The 12,640-nt window shown below is 42.1% G+C and overlaps 2 protein-coding genes and 1 long non-coding RNA gene across 3 annotated transcripts; all 3 read right to left on the bottom strand.

Annotated features, from left to right (window-relative positions):
- Window positions 1–679: 679 nt before the first annotated feature.
- Window positions 680–2,821, bottom strand: LOC142567691 (uncharacterized). Its single transcript, XM_075677859.1, has 4 exons — window positions 2,613–2,821; window positions 1,646–1,805; window positions 1,245–1,367; window positions 680–985 (listed from the first exon to the last, which is right to left on the bottom strand). The coding sequence occupies exons 1-4, from the start codon at window positions 2,784–2,786 to the stop codon at window positions 951–953; spliced, it is 492 nt and encodes a 163-aa protein (XP_075533974.1). The 5' UTR covers window positions 2,787–2,821; the 3' UTR covers window positions 680–950.
- An 875-nt stretch (window positions 2,822–3,696) lies between these two features.
- LOC142567811 (uncharacterized) lies at window positions 3,697–4,529 on the bottom strand. The gene is made up of 5 exons (XR_012825241.1): window positions 4,463–4,529; window positions 4,356–4,400; window positions 4,187–4,273; window positions 4,081–4,131; window positions 3,697–3,750 (listed from the first exon to the last, which is right to left on the bottom strand). It is a non-coding gene; the product is annotated as an uncharacterized LOC142567811 (long non-coding RNA).
- A 218-nt stretch (window positions 4,530–4,747) lies between these two features.
- Window positions 4,748–10,006, bottom strand: LOC142567769 (uncharacterized). Its single transcript, XM_075677935.1, has 6 exons — window positions 9,823–10,006; window positions 8,371–8,532; window positions 8,040–8,123; window positions 7,439–7,519; window positions 5,215–5,286; window positions 4,748–4,777 (listed from the first exon to the last, which is right to left on the bottom strand). The coding sequence occupies exons 1-6, from the start codon at window positions 9,862–9,864 to the stop codon at window positions 4,748–4,750; spliced, it is 471 nt and encodes a 156-aa protein (XP_075534050.1). The 5' UTR covers window positions 9,865–10,006.
- Window positions 10,007–12,640: the final 2,634 nt, after the last annotated feature.

The raw sequence follows: 12,640 nt of genomic DNA on the forward strand, positions 1-12,640 counted from the left end.
ATAAAGTTCATCACGCCATACTGTCACTGGACATAATAAGAGTTCTTTAATTATAGACTCGCGCACCCGCCGCCTCTCAGGTCGCCTAAGTGGATATACCCCAGACAACGCACTGACGTCCTGAGTATGTCCTCAGTACGTCCCCTCAAAGACATTGCAACGTCCTGAAGACATCCTCTACTGGTCCTTGCAAAGGCCTAGAAAGGTCCTCATGTCCGGCCTCGGCACATCCTCGGAACATCCTCAGATAGCCCACAAGGATTTTTCTAGGATGTTTTGAGGACTTATTAGGGTGCACTGTAGGCTTCCTTGAATGCAGAATTTTTGCATTCAATAACGTCGTTTAGCTTTTAACAGAACATAACACTAAGGCATGCTTATGGGCTGCACATATTGCTGCGTCCAGAAGTCGATCATAATGAATGGAATGTTTTGGTAGCCTCGGCTTGCTGGGTAATATACAAGGCTAATTTACACATATTAAACAGCCAATGCTGACAGGGCATTACGTGACAAAAGTACACAAGCTCTTGCCATGATCAGCTAGTTTTCAACACATATGCACAGTAAGGTTTGGTGCTGCTTAATTGCCTGACGTGTGGTTGTAAATTGAATTGGCTACTTCATCTATCGCACGAAACTCAATATTTGAAGGTGCCATGAGCACCTTGCCCAGATAATGTCACTTCTGCCTTTTGCATCATGGATGAAATTCTGGCTGCAAGAAAATGTAATTTTTCTGTACCAACGAAAATGAATCTACCTGGTTATAAAAAGTATCTGTAGCAGGCAATGCATACGGGTGATAGTCATGGCACCTGCTAAAGCAAACACAAATATAACCAGTTTCCCAATGACTAGAGTTTATTATAAGACTAGTGGCACCTGCCAAGGCCAGCAATAATTCTTGAGCAAATTGACTCCTCTTGAAATCTTGAATTTTCAGGCATTTAATCAGAGAAATCCGACTGCACATCCAGTGAGCCTAGAAGAAAATGTATACTGTGATGATGAGCACTGATAATGACAATGGTTCTACAAGAATATAAATATTGCAAGTACAGCAAAGTGCAACTTCTCAAACAGGCAGTCCATGCAGCTATGTTGGGTGCCAGACAGCATCCAAATTGTCATATGGGGATCAAACCCATAAGCACGAAAACACTCGCCTTCAAATGTTAAGTATTCATGTAGGATAATAATGTTTTGAGTATTTTTCACGATAGTCTAAATACCAAACTCACCTTCAGATGTGGCAGCCTTGGCCTGCTGTTTTCGAAGTTTTTCGCCAGAGTGGCGCAGCCACACCTTTATTATACTCTCTACATCACTTCTTTTTGATGTGGGAAAATTTTGCATTACAGCCCCTGAAAGATCCACTGGAGATTACTTATACAACATTGTACATATACAAGCTCAAAGCAAAACATTAACAGTATCCAGAAACAACAGGAAATTACATATTAGCCATCTTAGCTTGCCCAAGTACAATAGTACTTGGCTCAGCTGGTTTAACACTCCTCAGCTTGACATTTACGAAGTATGTATACCCGTACAAGTTTGACTTTTGAAAGCGAGAAAGGAAATTATTCTACCAAGTTTCTTTTTACCGACAATATAAACATTCAGGCAGCCAATGCCTTACTTGTGATTGTGTCAGCCATGTGCAGTGCAGAAAAACTTTTCTTTCCTTTTTTGCCAAGCCAACTGTACTGCACTGCCACTTCTTGGCTTAGCGAAATTCCTAAAATGCGCCGTGTTGCGGGTCCTACGCTGCTGCCTCCAAGACCATGAAATTGCTGCATCTGTAAAACATGGGTAGTGATGGGGAGGGGGCTTGCTGGTGAATCATCAGGAATACTTTTGATGTAGTGCTAAATGTAACATGGACACTAGGAGGCACATAAAAACATAACACACAGTGCTACTAGCAACAACCTATTCTCAAAACCAGACCGCTTATATACCATCAGTGGCAAGCAGACATAGATCACGTGGAAGCACTGAGACATGCACTATGAAAGTCGCACTGTCGAACCATATTCACGACCCACGATAATTTACCAGAACAAATTGTCACCGCTTATGCAGGAAGTCTAACTCCTTGACAAACAACACTATTGATGGCTTGCTAATGCAAAATTCACTAAGTGCGTCGATATGCTCGGCCTCAGCCATCTGGCCAACAATAATCATGTTTTCGCCATCATTGTTGCTCGATATAAAGAGGTCACCTAATTGATTGTTGAGGCAGAGCATATCGACATACTTGGTGAATTTTGCATTAACAAGCCATCAATAGCGTTATTTCCCAAGGAGTTAGCTTTCCTGCGTAAGCAATGACAATTTCGATGGTGTGATTTTCATAGGGCATGTCTCAGTGCTTCCACGTGATCTATGTCTGCTTGAGGCTGATGGTATAGAAGCAGTCTGGTTTTGAGAATAATCATTGTTGCTTGTAGCGCAGTGTGTTGTCCTTTTTATGTGCCTCCTAGTGTCCGTGTTATGTTTTGCTCTGCACCACTATTCCTGTAAAACGTGCACCGAAATGTCAGTTTCATATATGCAAGTACATTTGATAGAGGAGGTAAAGGGAAGAAAAAATATCAGACCAGGCGTGTCCTTGTTCCTTCATTTGTTGATATCTCGGCCTCAAATTCTTCGAATGCCTCGATGTCCTCGAATGGTTTTGGGACCACATCCTTTGCGGGCCCAACTGTCAAAGGGCCACTGCATAGCTGTTGTGCAATGGCATCAAGTTGGCGCCCTTGGTGCTCAACCCTCATTAAAATTGTTTGCAAGATCTTGAAGACCTGGTGTTCAAAATCTACAAAGATGGAGGTAACAATAACAATGTAATAAAGATCTGCAGCTTACTGACATATTCGAAAAGAAATGTATGTAATCATTGTATTCTGCTAGCACTAGCACTTTGGTAACTAAGAAAATTGACAAAAAAAGCAATCATGCAATTAGCAATGAAACAAAAAATTTACATGTAAATGCAGAAGGTAGGCAAATGACATCCTAGTTTAGAATAAAGGGAAGTGAAACTGGAAAGGTTGTCTCATGTATGTAATGGTAGACCAGATGAATGGTGATATATAAAGGGAAGAGTAGGCAGTTGAGGGCAGCAGAGAATTATGCAGACAGAGTGATGAGATCAAGAAATCCGCAGGCATAGGTTAGGTTTCGCAGATAAGCATACAGCCAATTTGAGATGCAAGGTAGAGGCCATCCACCTGTAGTAGACAAGGCAAGCTGACAATGAAAACTCGGATGATGCACACTCGTAGTTTCTTGTCTATTTCACATTGACAGCAAAAATCCATGCGCACAAAAGTCTTAAATTTTAGGGTGGTTGCTTGGGCTAGTTGATAATTCATGATCAAAAATAATGTACAGTGCGAAGGACAGAGACTGCAAGAGATGACATACACAGCGCTGGCAAGGACTGCAAGAGACGACATATACAGCGCTGTGTATGTCGTCTCTCGCAGTCCTTGTCCTTCGCGGTGTACATCATTTTTGATCTTAAATTTTGTCCAGGGTGTCACACTCAACTGTGATTTTGGATGCTAACCATTATGTTAAAGAAAGCCCAAGGAATCCAGGCATGCATTATGCACAGGCAGAATATGTAGCACTAGAAAGCATCTCAAATTAGAACACCAGTCTAATAGAATATAGTTTTACCAAATGGCCCATTTATGGTTGAAACCGACCTGCTTGTGGGCCTTGAGGTAGGTGCTGCAAGTTATTTAGCCATTGGGAGTGAATTTCCCGCACAAGGTTCTTTGCCAATGAAATGACCATCAATTGCAAAACAAGGTTTTCTAGTTCACAAGTTTGCCGTTGCATAGCATGCGAACGTCGAGGTTGCATATGAATGTAATCACATTTTGCAAGCTCATTCAGCAGTATTGCCTAATTAAATTGCAACGGAATCTACTCTCTGCTGTACCAAAAAGCAATACTGCAATAGTCATGCAATAGTCATGCCCTGTTGTATGACAGAGCATGGCCAAACTTAGCATTCAAATTATCACTTAGTATGAACTAAAAGTAACATGCACTTACTAGACAGTACATCAGCAGTGGGAAATGAAGCCCTGCTCAGCCCATATGATCCTGAAAGTTATGGTAAGATAAGTAACAGCAGTGCAATCAATATACTTAGTCTTACCTGATCGTGAGAAGTCATTTCTTGGCTGAGAGGCAGCTGTGAGAGGCGAGCGGGCATGGGTGCTAGTTTTCTGGCGTCTCTCCAACCCTATTCGCAAAGACAAGTGTCGATGCAACAAAGGGAATAAATTGGCATGCCATGCTACTAGAACATGATGCACTCAACCTACCTAAATGTTCATGCTCAAATGGCTGGCTCCTACAGTCGTAATGGCCTTCAAAAAAAACAGCACAAATATAGTATTGGAGCTGATTTCGATAGCCATGCATACCTCACCTGAGCTTGGTGTCGGCGTTCGATTAACACACGGCCACAAGCCTGGCCAGTCACTCTGAGCGTTGTCTGCAATGTCACCAAAATAGAAGCAATACACTGCAGTTTCGAATAAAATTATCACATTGACAAATGTGTGCATTTTAGAACAGTCTGCAAATTCAAATCTATCTTCTCCACATGGCGTTGAGATGCAACTTAAACTGCTGTTTTCTGCAATGTAACATACATTTAGCGTTGGACTCATAATGAGCAGTTTTGCAAACTCAATATAAATGGCTCAGTCAGCTACACCCCACTGCTTGTAGCAAAGAAAACCTGCCATTAAATGTGAGAACATGTAGTGAGAGTATGTAGGTTGTATTCGTTTACTCAAAGTGTTGAAATATGTACACAGACAGTGAGCATACGGTAGCATAAGTAGCAACTTTCGGGTGACCACTCAGACTACACCGAAGCCATGCAGCCATCATATTAAATTTTTGTGCAGCTGGCCCCTTGTGAAAGGATGCTTTTGGGTTTTTGAGTAAATGAAAATTCTGAGATATCCAACAAAGATTTAAAGATTTGCCCCGTTGGCACCTGCATGATACATAACTTGTTTTGCTTTGTGGTGATTTTTGATTTTGTCAGTTAAATCAGCAACACAATATGTATTAGTCGATGATGGACAGACTTTAAAAATAATTATACAGAATATGCAAGGTTAAACTTTGTTCAGCCACTTTAAGACAAACTAGAGGTCTTAGCATCACATTCAGGACGCCGTGGAAAGCTCCGCTGCAGTGGCTCCCTTGCAGAACACTCAGGACTACCATGCATTCTTTCTGCACAAGAACACAAGGCATCACTTCAGCTGGGCCCAATTGCTTATAATTCTTAATTTAATTTTATGTAATTCACAATTCTTAATTGTAATTGCTTGTAATTTATAACTAAATGCCAGAACATGTGGTAAAAGTTTGTAGGCTGTATTCATTTATGAAAAGTGTCAAAATATGTAAACAACGAGAAGGGGATTAACTGAGGGGCCCCGATAATCACGAGAAGCCTACAAACAGACACCAAGGAAAACATGGGGGAAATTACTTGTAGTTACTAATGGAATTAAAGAAATCATTAATTAACGGAAATGAAGGTGGATGAAAAAACAACTTGCCACAGGTGGGGAACGATCCCACGTCTTCGGATTATGGGTGCGACGCTCTAACCAATGGAGTTACCACAGTGCCGTTTCCCCATCAACTTTCTTGGGTATTTACCTTGGGAGTGTTAGCTAGCGCCGCCACTCACAAACCTTGGCAGCGGATGTGGAACATCCTTTCTGCTGCAGGCGTAACGAGTACGTGATATTTTTGGGTGAAGGCAACTGGTCAATGAACCCCCACATGCTACCTGGAGGCACCAATCTTGCCAGATTCGAGACCCTCAAGTGGTCAATAAACCCATGCATGATACCTGAAAGTATCGATGCTGCCGGATTCCAGACCCTCGTTGAGGGTCTCGAATCTGGCAACATCGATGCCTTCAGGTGGCATGGAGTGTCTCGAATCTGGCAACATTGATGCCTTCAGGAAGCACACGTGGGTTTATTGACCAGTTGCCTTCAACCAAAAAAATCATGTACTTGTGACGCCTGCGGCAGAAAGGATGTTCCAATCATCCGCCAAGGTTTGCGAGTGGTAGCACTTGCTAACACTCCCAAGGTTACTTGTAGTAAAACAAATACCCAAGAAAGTGGATGGGGAAATGGCACCGCGGTAGCTCAATTGGCTAGAGCATCGCATGCGTAACGTGAAGACGGATCATTCGCCGCCTGTGGCAAGTTGTTTTTTCATCCACCTTCATTGCCATTAATTTATCATTTCCTTAATTCAATTAGTGCATACAAATAATTTCCCTATGTTGTCCTTGGAGTCTTTGTTTGTTGGCTTCTCAAAATATGTAAACAGACACTTCACAGACACATTCTCATTTATGTTGTACCAAGATAATTTTTCTATTAATAACGAATGTGACACAACATGAAATGCTTTTCAGAAGTCAAGAAATATACAGTCAACAGAATGTCCTATATCCCGTGCACTCGTTAAGTGATGAACGAATTCTGTAATCTGGGTGACACACGAGTAACCGCAGCGAAAACCATGCTGACGGGTATTTAACAATGAGCATGCATTAAGATGACTCATATTAGTATAAAACTTCTGCTCTAAAACGTTACATGTCACACTGGTCATAGACACTGGTCAATAATTTGAAACAATATTTAAAAGTCCCGATTTAAGTATAGGCACAACGTTTGCAAGTTTTCATTCATCAGGTAAAAATCAGTCCTATAATGACTTGGTGAAGAAAATCTGCAGCTACTTTGACAAAGAAAAAGCACAAGAAAAGAGCAGGATCGTGGGTAAACTGTCTGGTGTAGTAGCACTGTTTTCTTTCAAGCATTCCTAAGAATGACACGATTCCTCGCTCTTCAAATAGAACAGCTACCATGGGTTTGGTACTGATAAAGTCAGGGTGATAGTCGGCCGGGCAAATGTTGCTTTCAGCAGTAGAAAATACCAAGTTGAAAAACGCCTTAAGGCACTTCACTTTCTCCAGACTATAGTGAACAATAATTTCGTCATGATGAAGTGGTGGGACGGACAACCCACCCTTTCTATTTTTTTAAATATATACTGCCAAAATCCTTTAGGGTGACCAAAGAACTAGAAGTAGGCAAATTTGACTTTTTGAACCAAGCTATTCATATCTTTTGTAATCTTTCTGAACTGATTCTTGCAATTATTTTCTTGCGTGCATATAGATGGTTCTCTTCAACGCATCTGCGCACCTCTTTTGTAAACCATGGTTTGCATTTGGTGCGACGTTTCGTCAACACCCATGACAGCACGTATCGTTCAAGCAGATCAAAAAGGTTGTCTTTCAGTGTGCTGAAACACAAGCTAACCCAACACAAGCTAGTGGTCTTACCATTATATGCAGAGCGCTGTGGAACGTTCCACGAGTGCAGTGGCTCCTTTCCAGACCGCTTTGCAGTACCATGCATTCTTTCTGCACAAGAACATAAGGTATAACTTGGAAAGAATTCTGCTCGTTGCAATCATAACAGCGGTACTTGTTAATAGTACAAAAACATTTTGTAATACTAATGTTTCAGGTTCAATATTTAGACCCGTTAGGTGCACAGACAGCTACATAAACGTTAGTGGGCTTGACATCCCTGCAGCCAGCGATGTTAAAATTTGCTACGTGCTGTGATACAAGCTCTCTGTGATGACAATTGTGAATGCAAATGTTACATAATAACAAATACGAACATGTAGCAAATGACATGCCACAACTCTTTCAAGCAACAAGTAAAACCGAAATGTGGTTCGATGGCCTGCACATCACATATTGCACCTGCATAGCAAAACAAGTGATGCAAAAATTACCAGATTTAGTTCCAATTACCAAAAATTGTGGCAATGCAATCAGCAGCTTCTTTTGAGTTAAACAATGAGATGTTTAAACTACATTATAAAATTGACAACTTCATTTATGCACCATAAATGCATGCAAGAAACCATACCATTATATGCCGAGTGCTGTGAAACAGTCGAAATACTTGACGGTTCCATCCTTGCAGATCTTTCTGCAATACCATGTGTTGCTCCTGCATGAGAACATGACAAAATCACCTGAGCACTCTAGGTGTAACAGTTGATTAGAGAAAGGGAGGGGGGGCAACACGTGCCCAGTGTGCCACTCCCTGGCTATACGTCCACTGGCAATATAGAGCACCGCTGATGACTGTCATGCATAGCAGACTAGTAAACAGTATTTCACAAATCTAGTAACCCTCCAATATGAAGACCACGACATCTTTGTCACCTCTTTACAGATAGCTAAAAAATGCATACTTTTCTGCATAGACTGTGGTGCCTGCGGGAGTGGCATTTCGTCTTCGTCACTGTAGTGCCTTCTTTTCTTTTTCCTTTTTCCTCTGCCATGTTCACTTGCACTTGCGATGTCTGAGTTGTCTTCAGCTTTTCTGAGGCCCCGTACAGCATCATCGTAATTGGCTGAAATTGGCAATATTATTCCGCACTGGCTTTAAAAATACAGGACATCACTGGAACTTTAGATGTATTCAAACTGCATATGTATTCAAAAAGGTTACTTGCCACAAGCAGCAGTTACCTTTTTGTTCATTTTCATGTCCTTTTACTGCATTATTTCTACACCTCAATTAACTATAATTTCACCTACGCCCTCTCTGGCTTAACTGATTTTTCATATGAGTAGGAAATTAAGGCAAAAATGAAAGACAAGTATGGCATAAGTATAAATAAATGGGCAGCATTAATTTGCAAATTTCATTTGAATGCGTGCAAGAATTAAAATAGAAGCACCATTTAAAACAAGATCACTGCAGTTAAAGCCTCATCTAACTAAGCAGTTCATTGTGGTTCCACATTGTCAATAATCTGCTTTGACCTATAAAAGCAATTTACCCCAACTTCTCCGTATTGGTACCAATGGAATACGGGAGATAGTGACGGCATTCCTTGCGCTGTAAGCAACATAGTGTAGTGCTGTATGGAACTAGCATGCTGAACTATTATTGCAATGATCAACTGTGGCCTACTTTGCTGGTGCAAAGTGGCAGAAGTAACATTTTCTATGTGAATAAAGATGCTCCTATTCTTTTGATAAGAACATTCAGCAACAGAAGTGTTTAGTCAGCTATGGGTAAACGCAGTACAACCACATGCCCCAACCAGTGTGGGCACTCACTTGTGCAGCTGTGCACAAAAAGTCCCTACAACCTAAAACTATTCCACTATGTTTTTATTCCAAATTGGTCATTAGCCGTCTCTGATAGGTCAGAATGGTTCGAGTACAGCCCATATGAGTGGGCGCCACACCAATATGGGCAGATCCCGAGCCATTTTGATCTATCACAGAGGGCTAATGGCCAATTTGGAATAAAAACAGATTGGAATAGTTTTAAGTTATAGCTGCAATAGTTTGTTTTAAGAATTTCTATTAAAATTATCTGAACAAGTATGTACAAGACGCTTAAAAAACAGCATGTTCTCCCTGAAGACATAGTGGCCGACATTTAATTTGCAAGCTCAACATTCACCTTTCACTCGCTTGATCTGAAGCTTTGGTATGACCTATAGGTTCTATCATAAACAGGTGGGGCTTCAGAATAGAATGCAACATAGTGCAAGCTGCATGCAGAATTAGTTAATTTACATGTTTAATAAAGCACACAAGAAAAGTCTACCTGTTCGAAGAGTACACAATCATTGCAATACGGCTGCAGCCTGCACATATAAAATGGACAAAATAATAAATATTACCAAATGCCTCAACCACTTCACAAGGCAGACTCCTCCAGTCATTTCCAGGCATGGCCCCAGCTTTTAACAAGCTTTTTATGTATTTTGTTTGTGGAGGCCACATGCAGCCGTTGCCATCGATCCAGTTTTTATGTATAATGGCAACAGCATCATCTTCTTCGGGAAATTTCACTACTATGTAGAGGCCACCTTGCAAAAAAAGAAAGAAACCTAGTTTATTTCCAAAAGCATTACACTAATGAGGACAAATGAAATTGCAACATCTGTACAGCAACATGACAACTATTGCGGAACAACAGCATGCAAAAGTGGAAAAATAATATTTTCTCTCTTGAACAACACTCTCAGACATTTCTGAAGTATACTCCGAACTGGCCAGGACCGCAACCTAGAAAGCTGAGATGCAATGCAAATCCCAAGCATTCTTGATTGACAAGGTTTTGTATACAAGTCTCTTCTTTGGAGGAACTCTCTTCCTATCACAAAGGGTGTGCCTGACTTGTCATGCACAAAGTTCTCCACAATAATAATTGTGCATTATTTAGTGTGCAGCAGCTGTTCTTCTTACCAGCTACCAGTACAACATTGCCAGGTAATGTGGCCTTCTTAAACTGTGTGCCTTGGAATGACAGAATCAATGGACCGCAGTTATGCTCTACAGAAAATAGACCTTCTGATGGTACCAAATTCCTTTTTGGAACATTTCTTTGCTCTGACAATCTATTGCAGAGCTGCTCAAGGGGATGTTCAGGTTTTCGTATCATTCTCTTGATGTTTGACATGTAGTTTTCGAATGGAAATGCACTCCAAGCATCTAGGGAACCTAGGTGCAACACATCAGATTCAATGTGGCTTAAGCCATGCACATTGTGCGACACTTGCTCTTGTCCATAAATGTTGATGAAGTTTCGAAGAAAAATGTTTAACAAGTCACCTGCATAACTAACCTCACTTGCAGTTGAATTAGGTGAGGCTAGTATTGTAATAGCCACATGCAGTGTAAGGAAATTCTCATACATGTGGGAAGGGATTGTAGAAGACAACACTAAAGGCCCTCCGTATAGTAAGAAGAAGCGAAATTCAGTTGCCTTCCAGCGATCTAGCTCCACCAGACTTCGCGGCTTCCTATTAAAATCAGGAGGAATGAACTTTGCAAGTTTAATGTTCCTCTCAGAGATTTCACTTCGAACTTTAGAGCCAAGTCTCACTTCTTTCGGCCCGCGAACCCACAGAACAAGGAGTTTTTGCATGACACCTAAGCAGACAAGGTGCATGTAGTCCAAAGGCACATCCTTTATCATATCTATTGGGAGTTCCTCCAAAATACTGCGGCCTGTGTGGTGTTGCTCCTGACTCTGGTTGCGAAAACTGTTATCAGTACGGAGGGTGTTAGCAAAAGTCGGGAAACAAACTCTTCCTGCTCTATACATTCCCTTGACGGTGCATTTTGTGCAGCTGAAATATCCTGTGTGGCTCCTGATATAAAGGACAAAGGCTTTAGCAGGTGCATCACAAATGATACTATGCAGCTTCACAGGAACTGATGCATCATGAACAGAAAGGCCTTCCGCCAGCAGTTCTTTGGCTTCTTCAACAAAGCACTGCAAGAACTCATTTGCATCTTGCGGTTTGGTTTTGCCGAAAAAAACACTGACAACAAATGGTTCTCGATCTTCAAAATTTCGGATGTGGCCGAGGATGATCCAGAATTGGTCTCTCGAACTCTTGGCTAGTGGCAGACCATCAATGTTAAAGCTAAGACTAAGCTCGGCAGGCAAGTGCTCACGGCCAAGAAGTGTTTGCCGCAGTCCTGCCTCTAGGCCAAAATGGTGAAATTTCCCTCCTCCTAGCTCTTTGATGTTGAGGACCCTTTTTGGAGTTTGCAGAAGAGCTCTAGCAGACGACGGTAGTGACGAAAGGCAACTGTGGCTTCGCAGAACTGCCAATAGTGACGTGACCGCGGCCTGAGGGCAGCGCGATTCAACAGCCCAAGCTTGCAACATCTGCGGTATGGTCAACACATTGCTCTCGCCACTATCAGATTCAGAGTCCTGCGTGATTTGTGCATCACTGCTTTGGAGTTGGCGTTGCTCGTGTTGCAACAAAATGGTCGAAGGCGACGAGTCCACGTCGCCATCAGATAAAGAACCGCTGACTAGGTCACTCACTAACTCAGTGTCCACTACGCCATGCTGACACACCACTTGCACATCGTCATGAACAAAACGTGCTAGCTCTGGACTCAACTCAGGAGATTGCGCTATCTCCCTATCATCCAAATTCATTTCACGCTGATTCTCCACGTGACCGCAGTCATCCGCGCCGGACACGAAAGACAGCGCCTGTGTGGGCTCCGTTGCATGTGAGGCGCTGCACGCCGGCGCTGCGAAGTCATTGTGAACGTCTCTTAGGAAATGAACACACGCATCAACGCGCCGTTTTCGCTCCCGGCGAAACTGTCGTTCACTACTTTCCTCCATCACGAGCACAACAAACAACACCACGGTTTTCAGAAGGCTGGACAGCACTCACCGGCATTCACATCTGGCTCGAGGTCATTTTTTGCTGTCATGACTTCATCAGCAACCGCATCGCACTGCGCCATCTTTTTGATTGAGCGCCCCGCCAAAATGGGAGACTCGGGCTTGGCTTGACTTCATCCCAGTGTTGCCGGCGGCCAAAAAAAAAAACGCGGGGGCGGCGATATTGAACAAAATTTTATTCTTTACAACGCTTATTTTTTTGCCAAGCAGTCCGTAAGGGAGACGGCTAAGGAAAAATATAGCTCATTTACCAAAATTGCATCGACGACTTATTT

The sequence above is a fragment of the Dermacentor variabilis genome, unplaced genomic scaffold (genome assembly GCF_050947875.1).
Source record: "Dermacentor variabilis isolate Ectoservices unplaced genomic scaffold, ASM5094787v1 scaffold_14, whole genome shotgun sequence".
Classification (NCBI taxonomy): Eukaryota; Metazoa; Arthropoda; class Arachnida; order Ixodida; family Ixodidae; genus Dermacentor; species Dermacentor variabilis.

Bases quoted from the DNA above. Each gene is read 5' to 3' on its own strand.
- LOC142567691 (XM_075677859.1), bottom strand. From the start codon at position 2,786: ATGAGGGTTGAGCACCAAGGGCGCCAACTTGATGCCATTGCACAACAG. The intron at 1,806-2,612 runs GTCTGATATTTT...CATGTTTTACAG, and splicing joins AAGGAACAAGGACACGCCTG to ATGCAGCAATTTCATGGTCT. The intron at 1,368-1,645 runs GTAAGGCATTGG...TGGATCTTTCAG, and splicing joins CATGGCTGACACAATCACAA to GGGCTGTAATGCAAAATTTT.
- LOC142567769 (XM_075677935.1), bottom strand. From the start codon at position 9,864: ATGACTGGAGGAGTCTGCCTTGTGAAGTGGTTGAGGCATTTG. The intron at 8,533-9,822 runs GTAATATTTATT...TGCCAATTTCAG, and splicing joins TGAAGTGGTTGAGGCATTTG to CCAATTACGATGATGCTGTA. The intron at 4,778-5,214 runs GTGATGCTAAGA...ATTTAATGGCAG, and splicing joins CTTTCCACGGCGTCCTGAAT to GTTTTCTTTGCTACAAGCAG.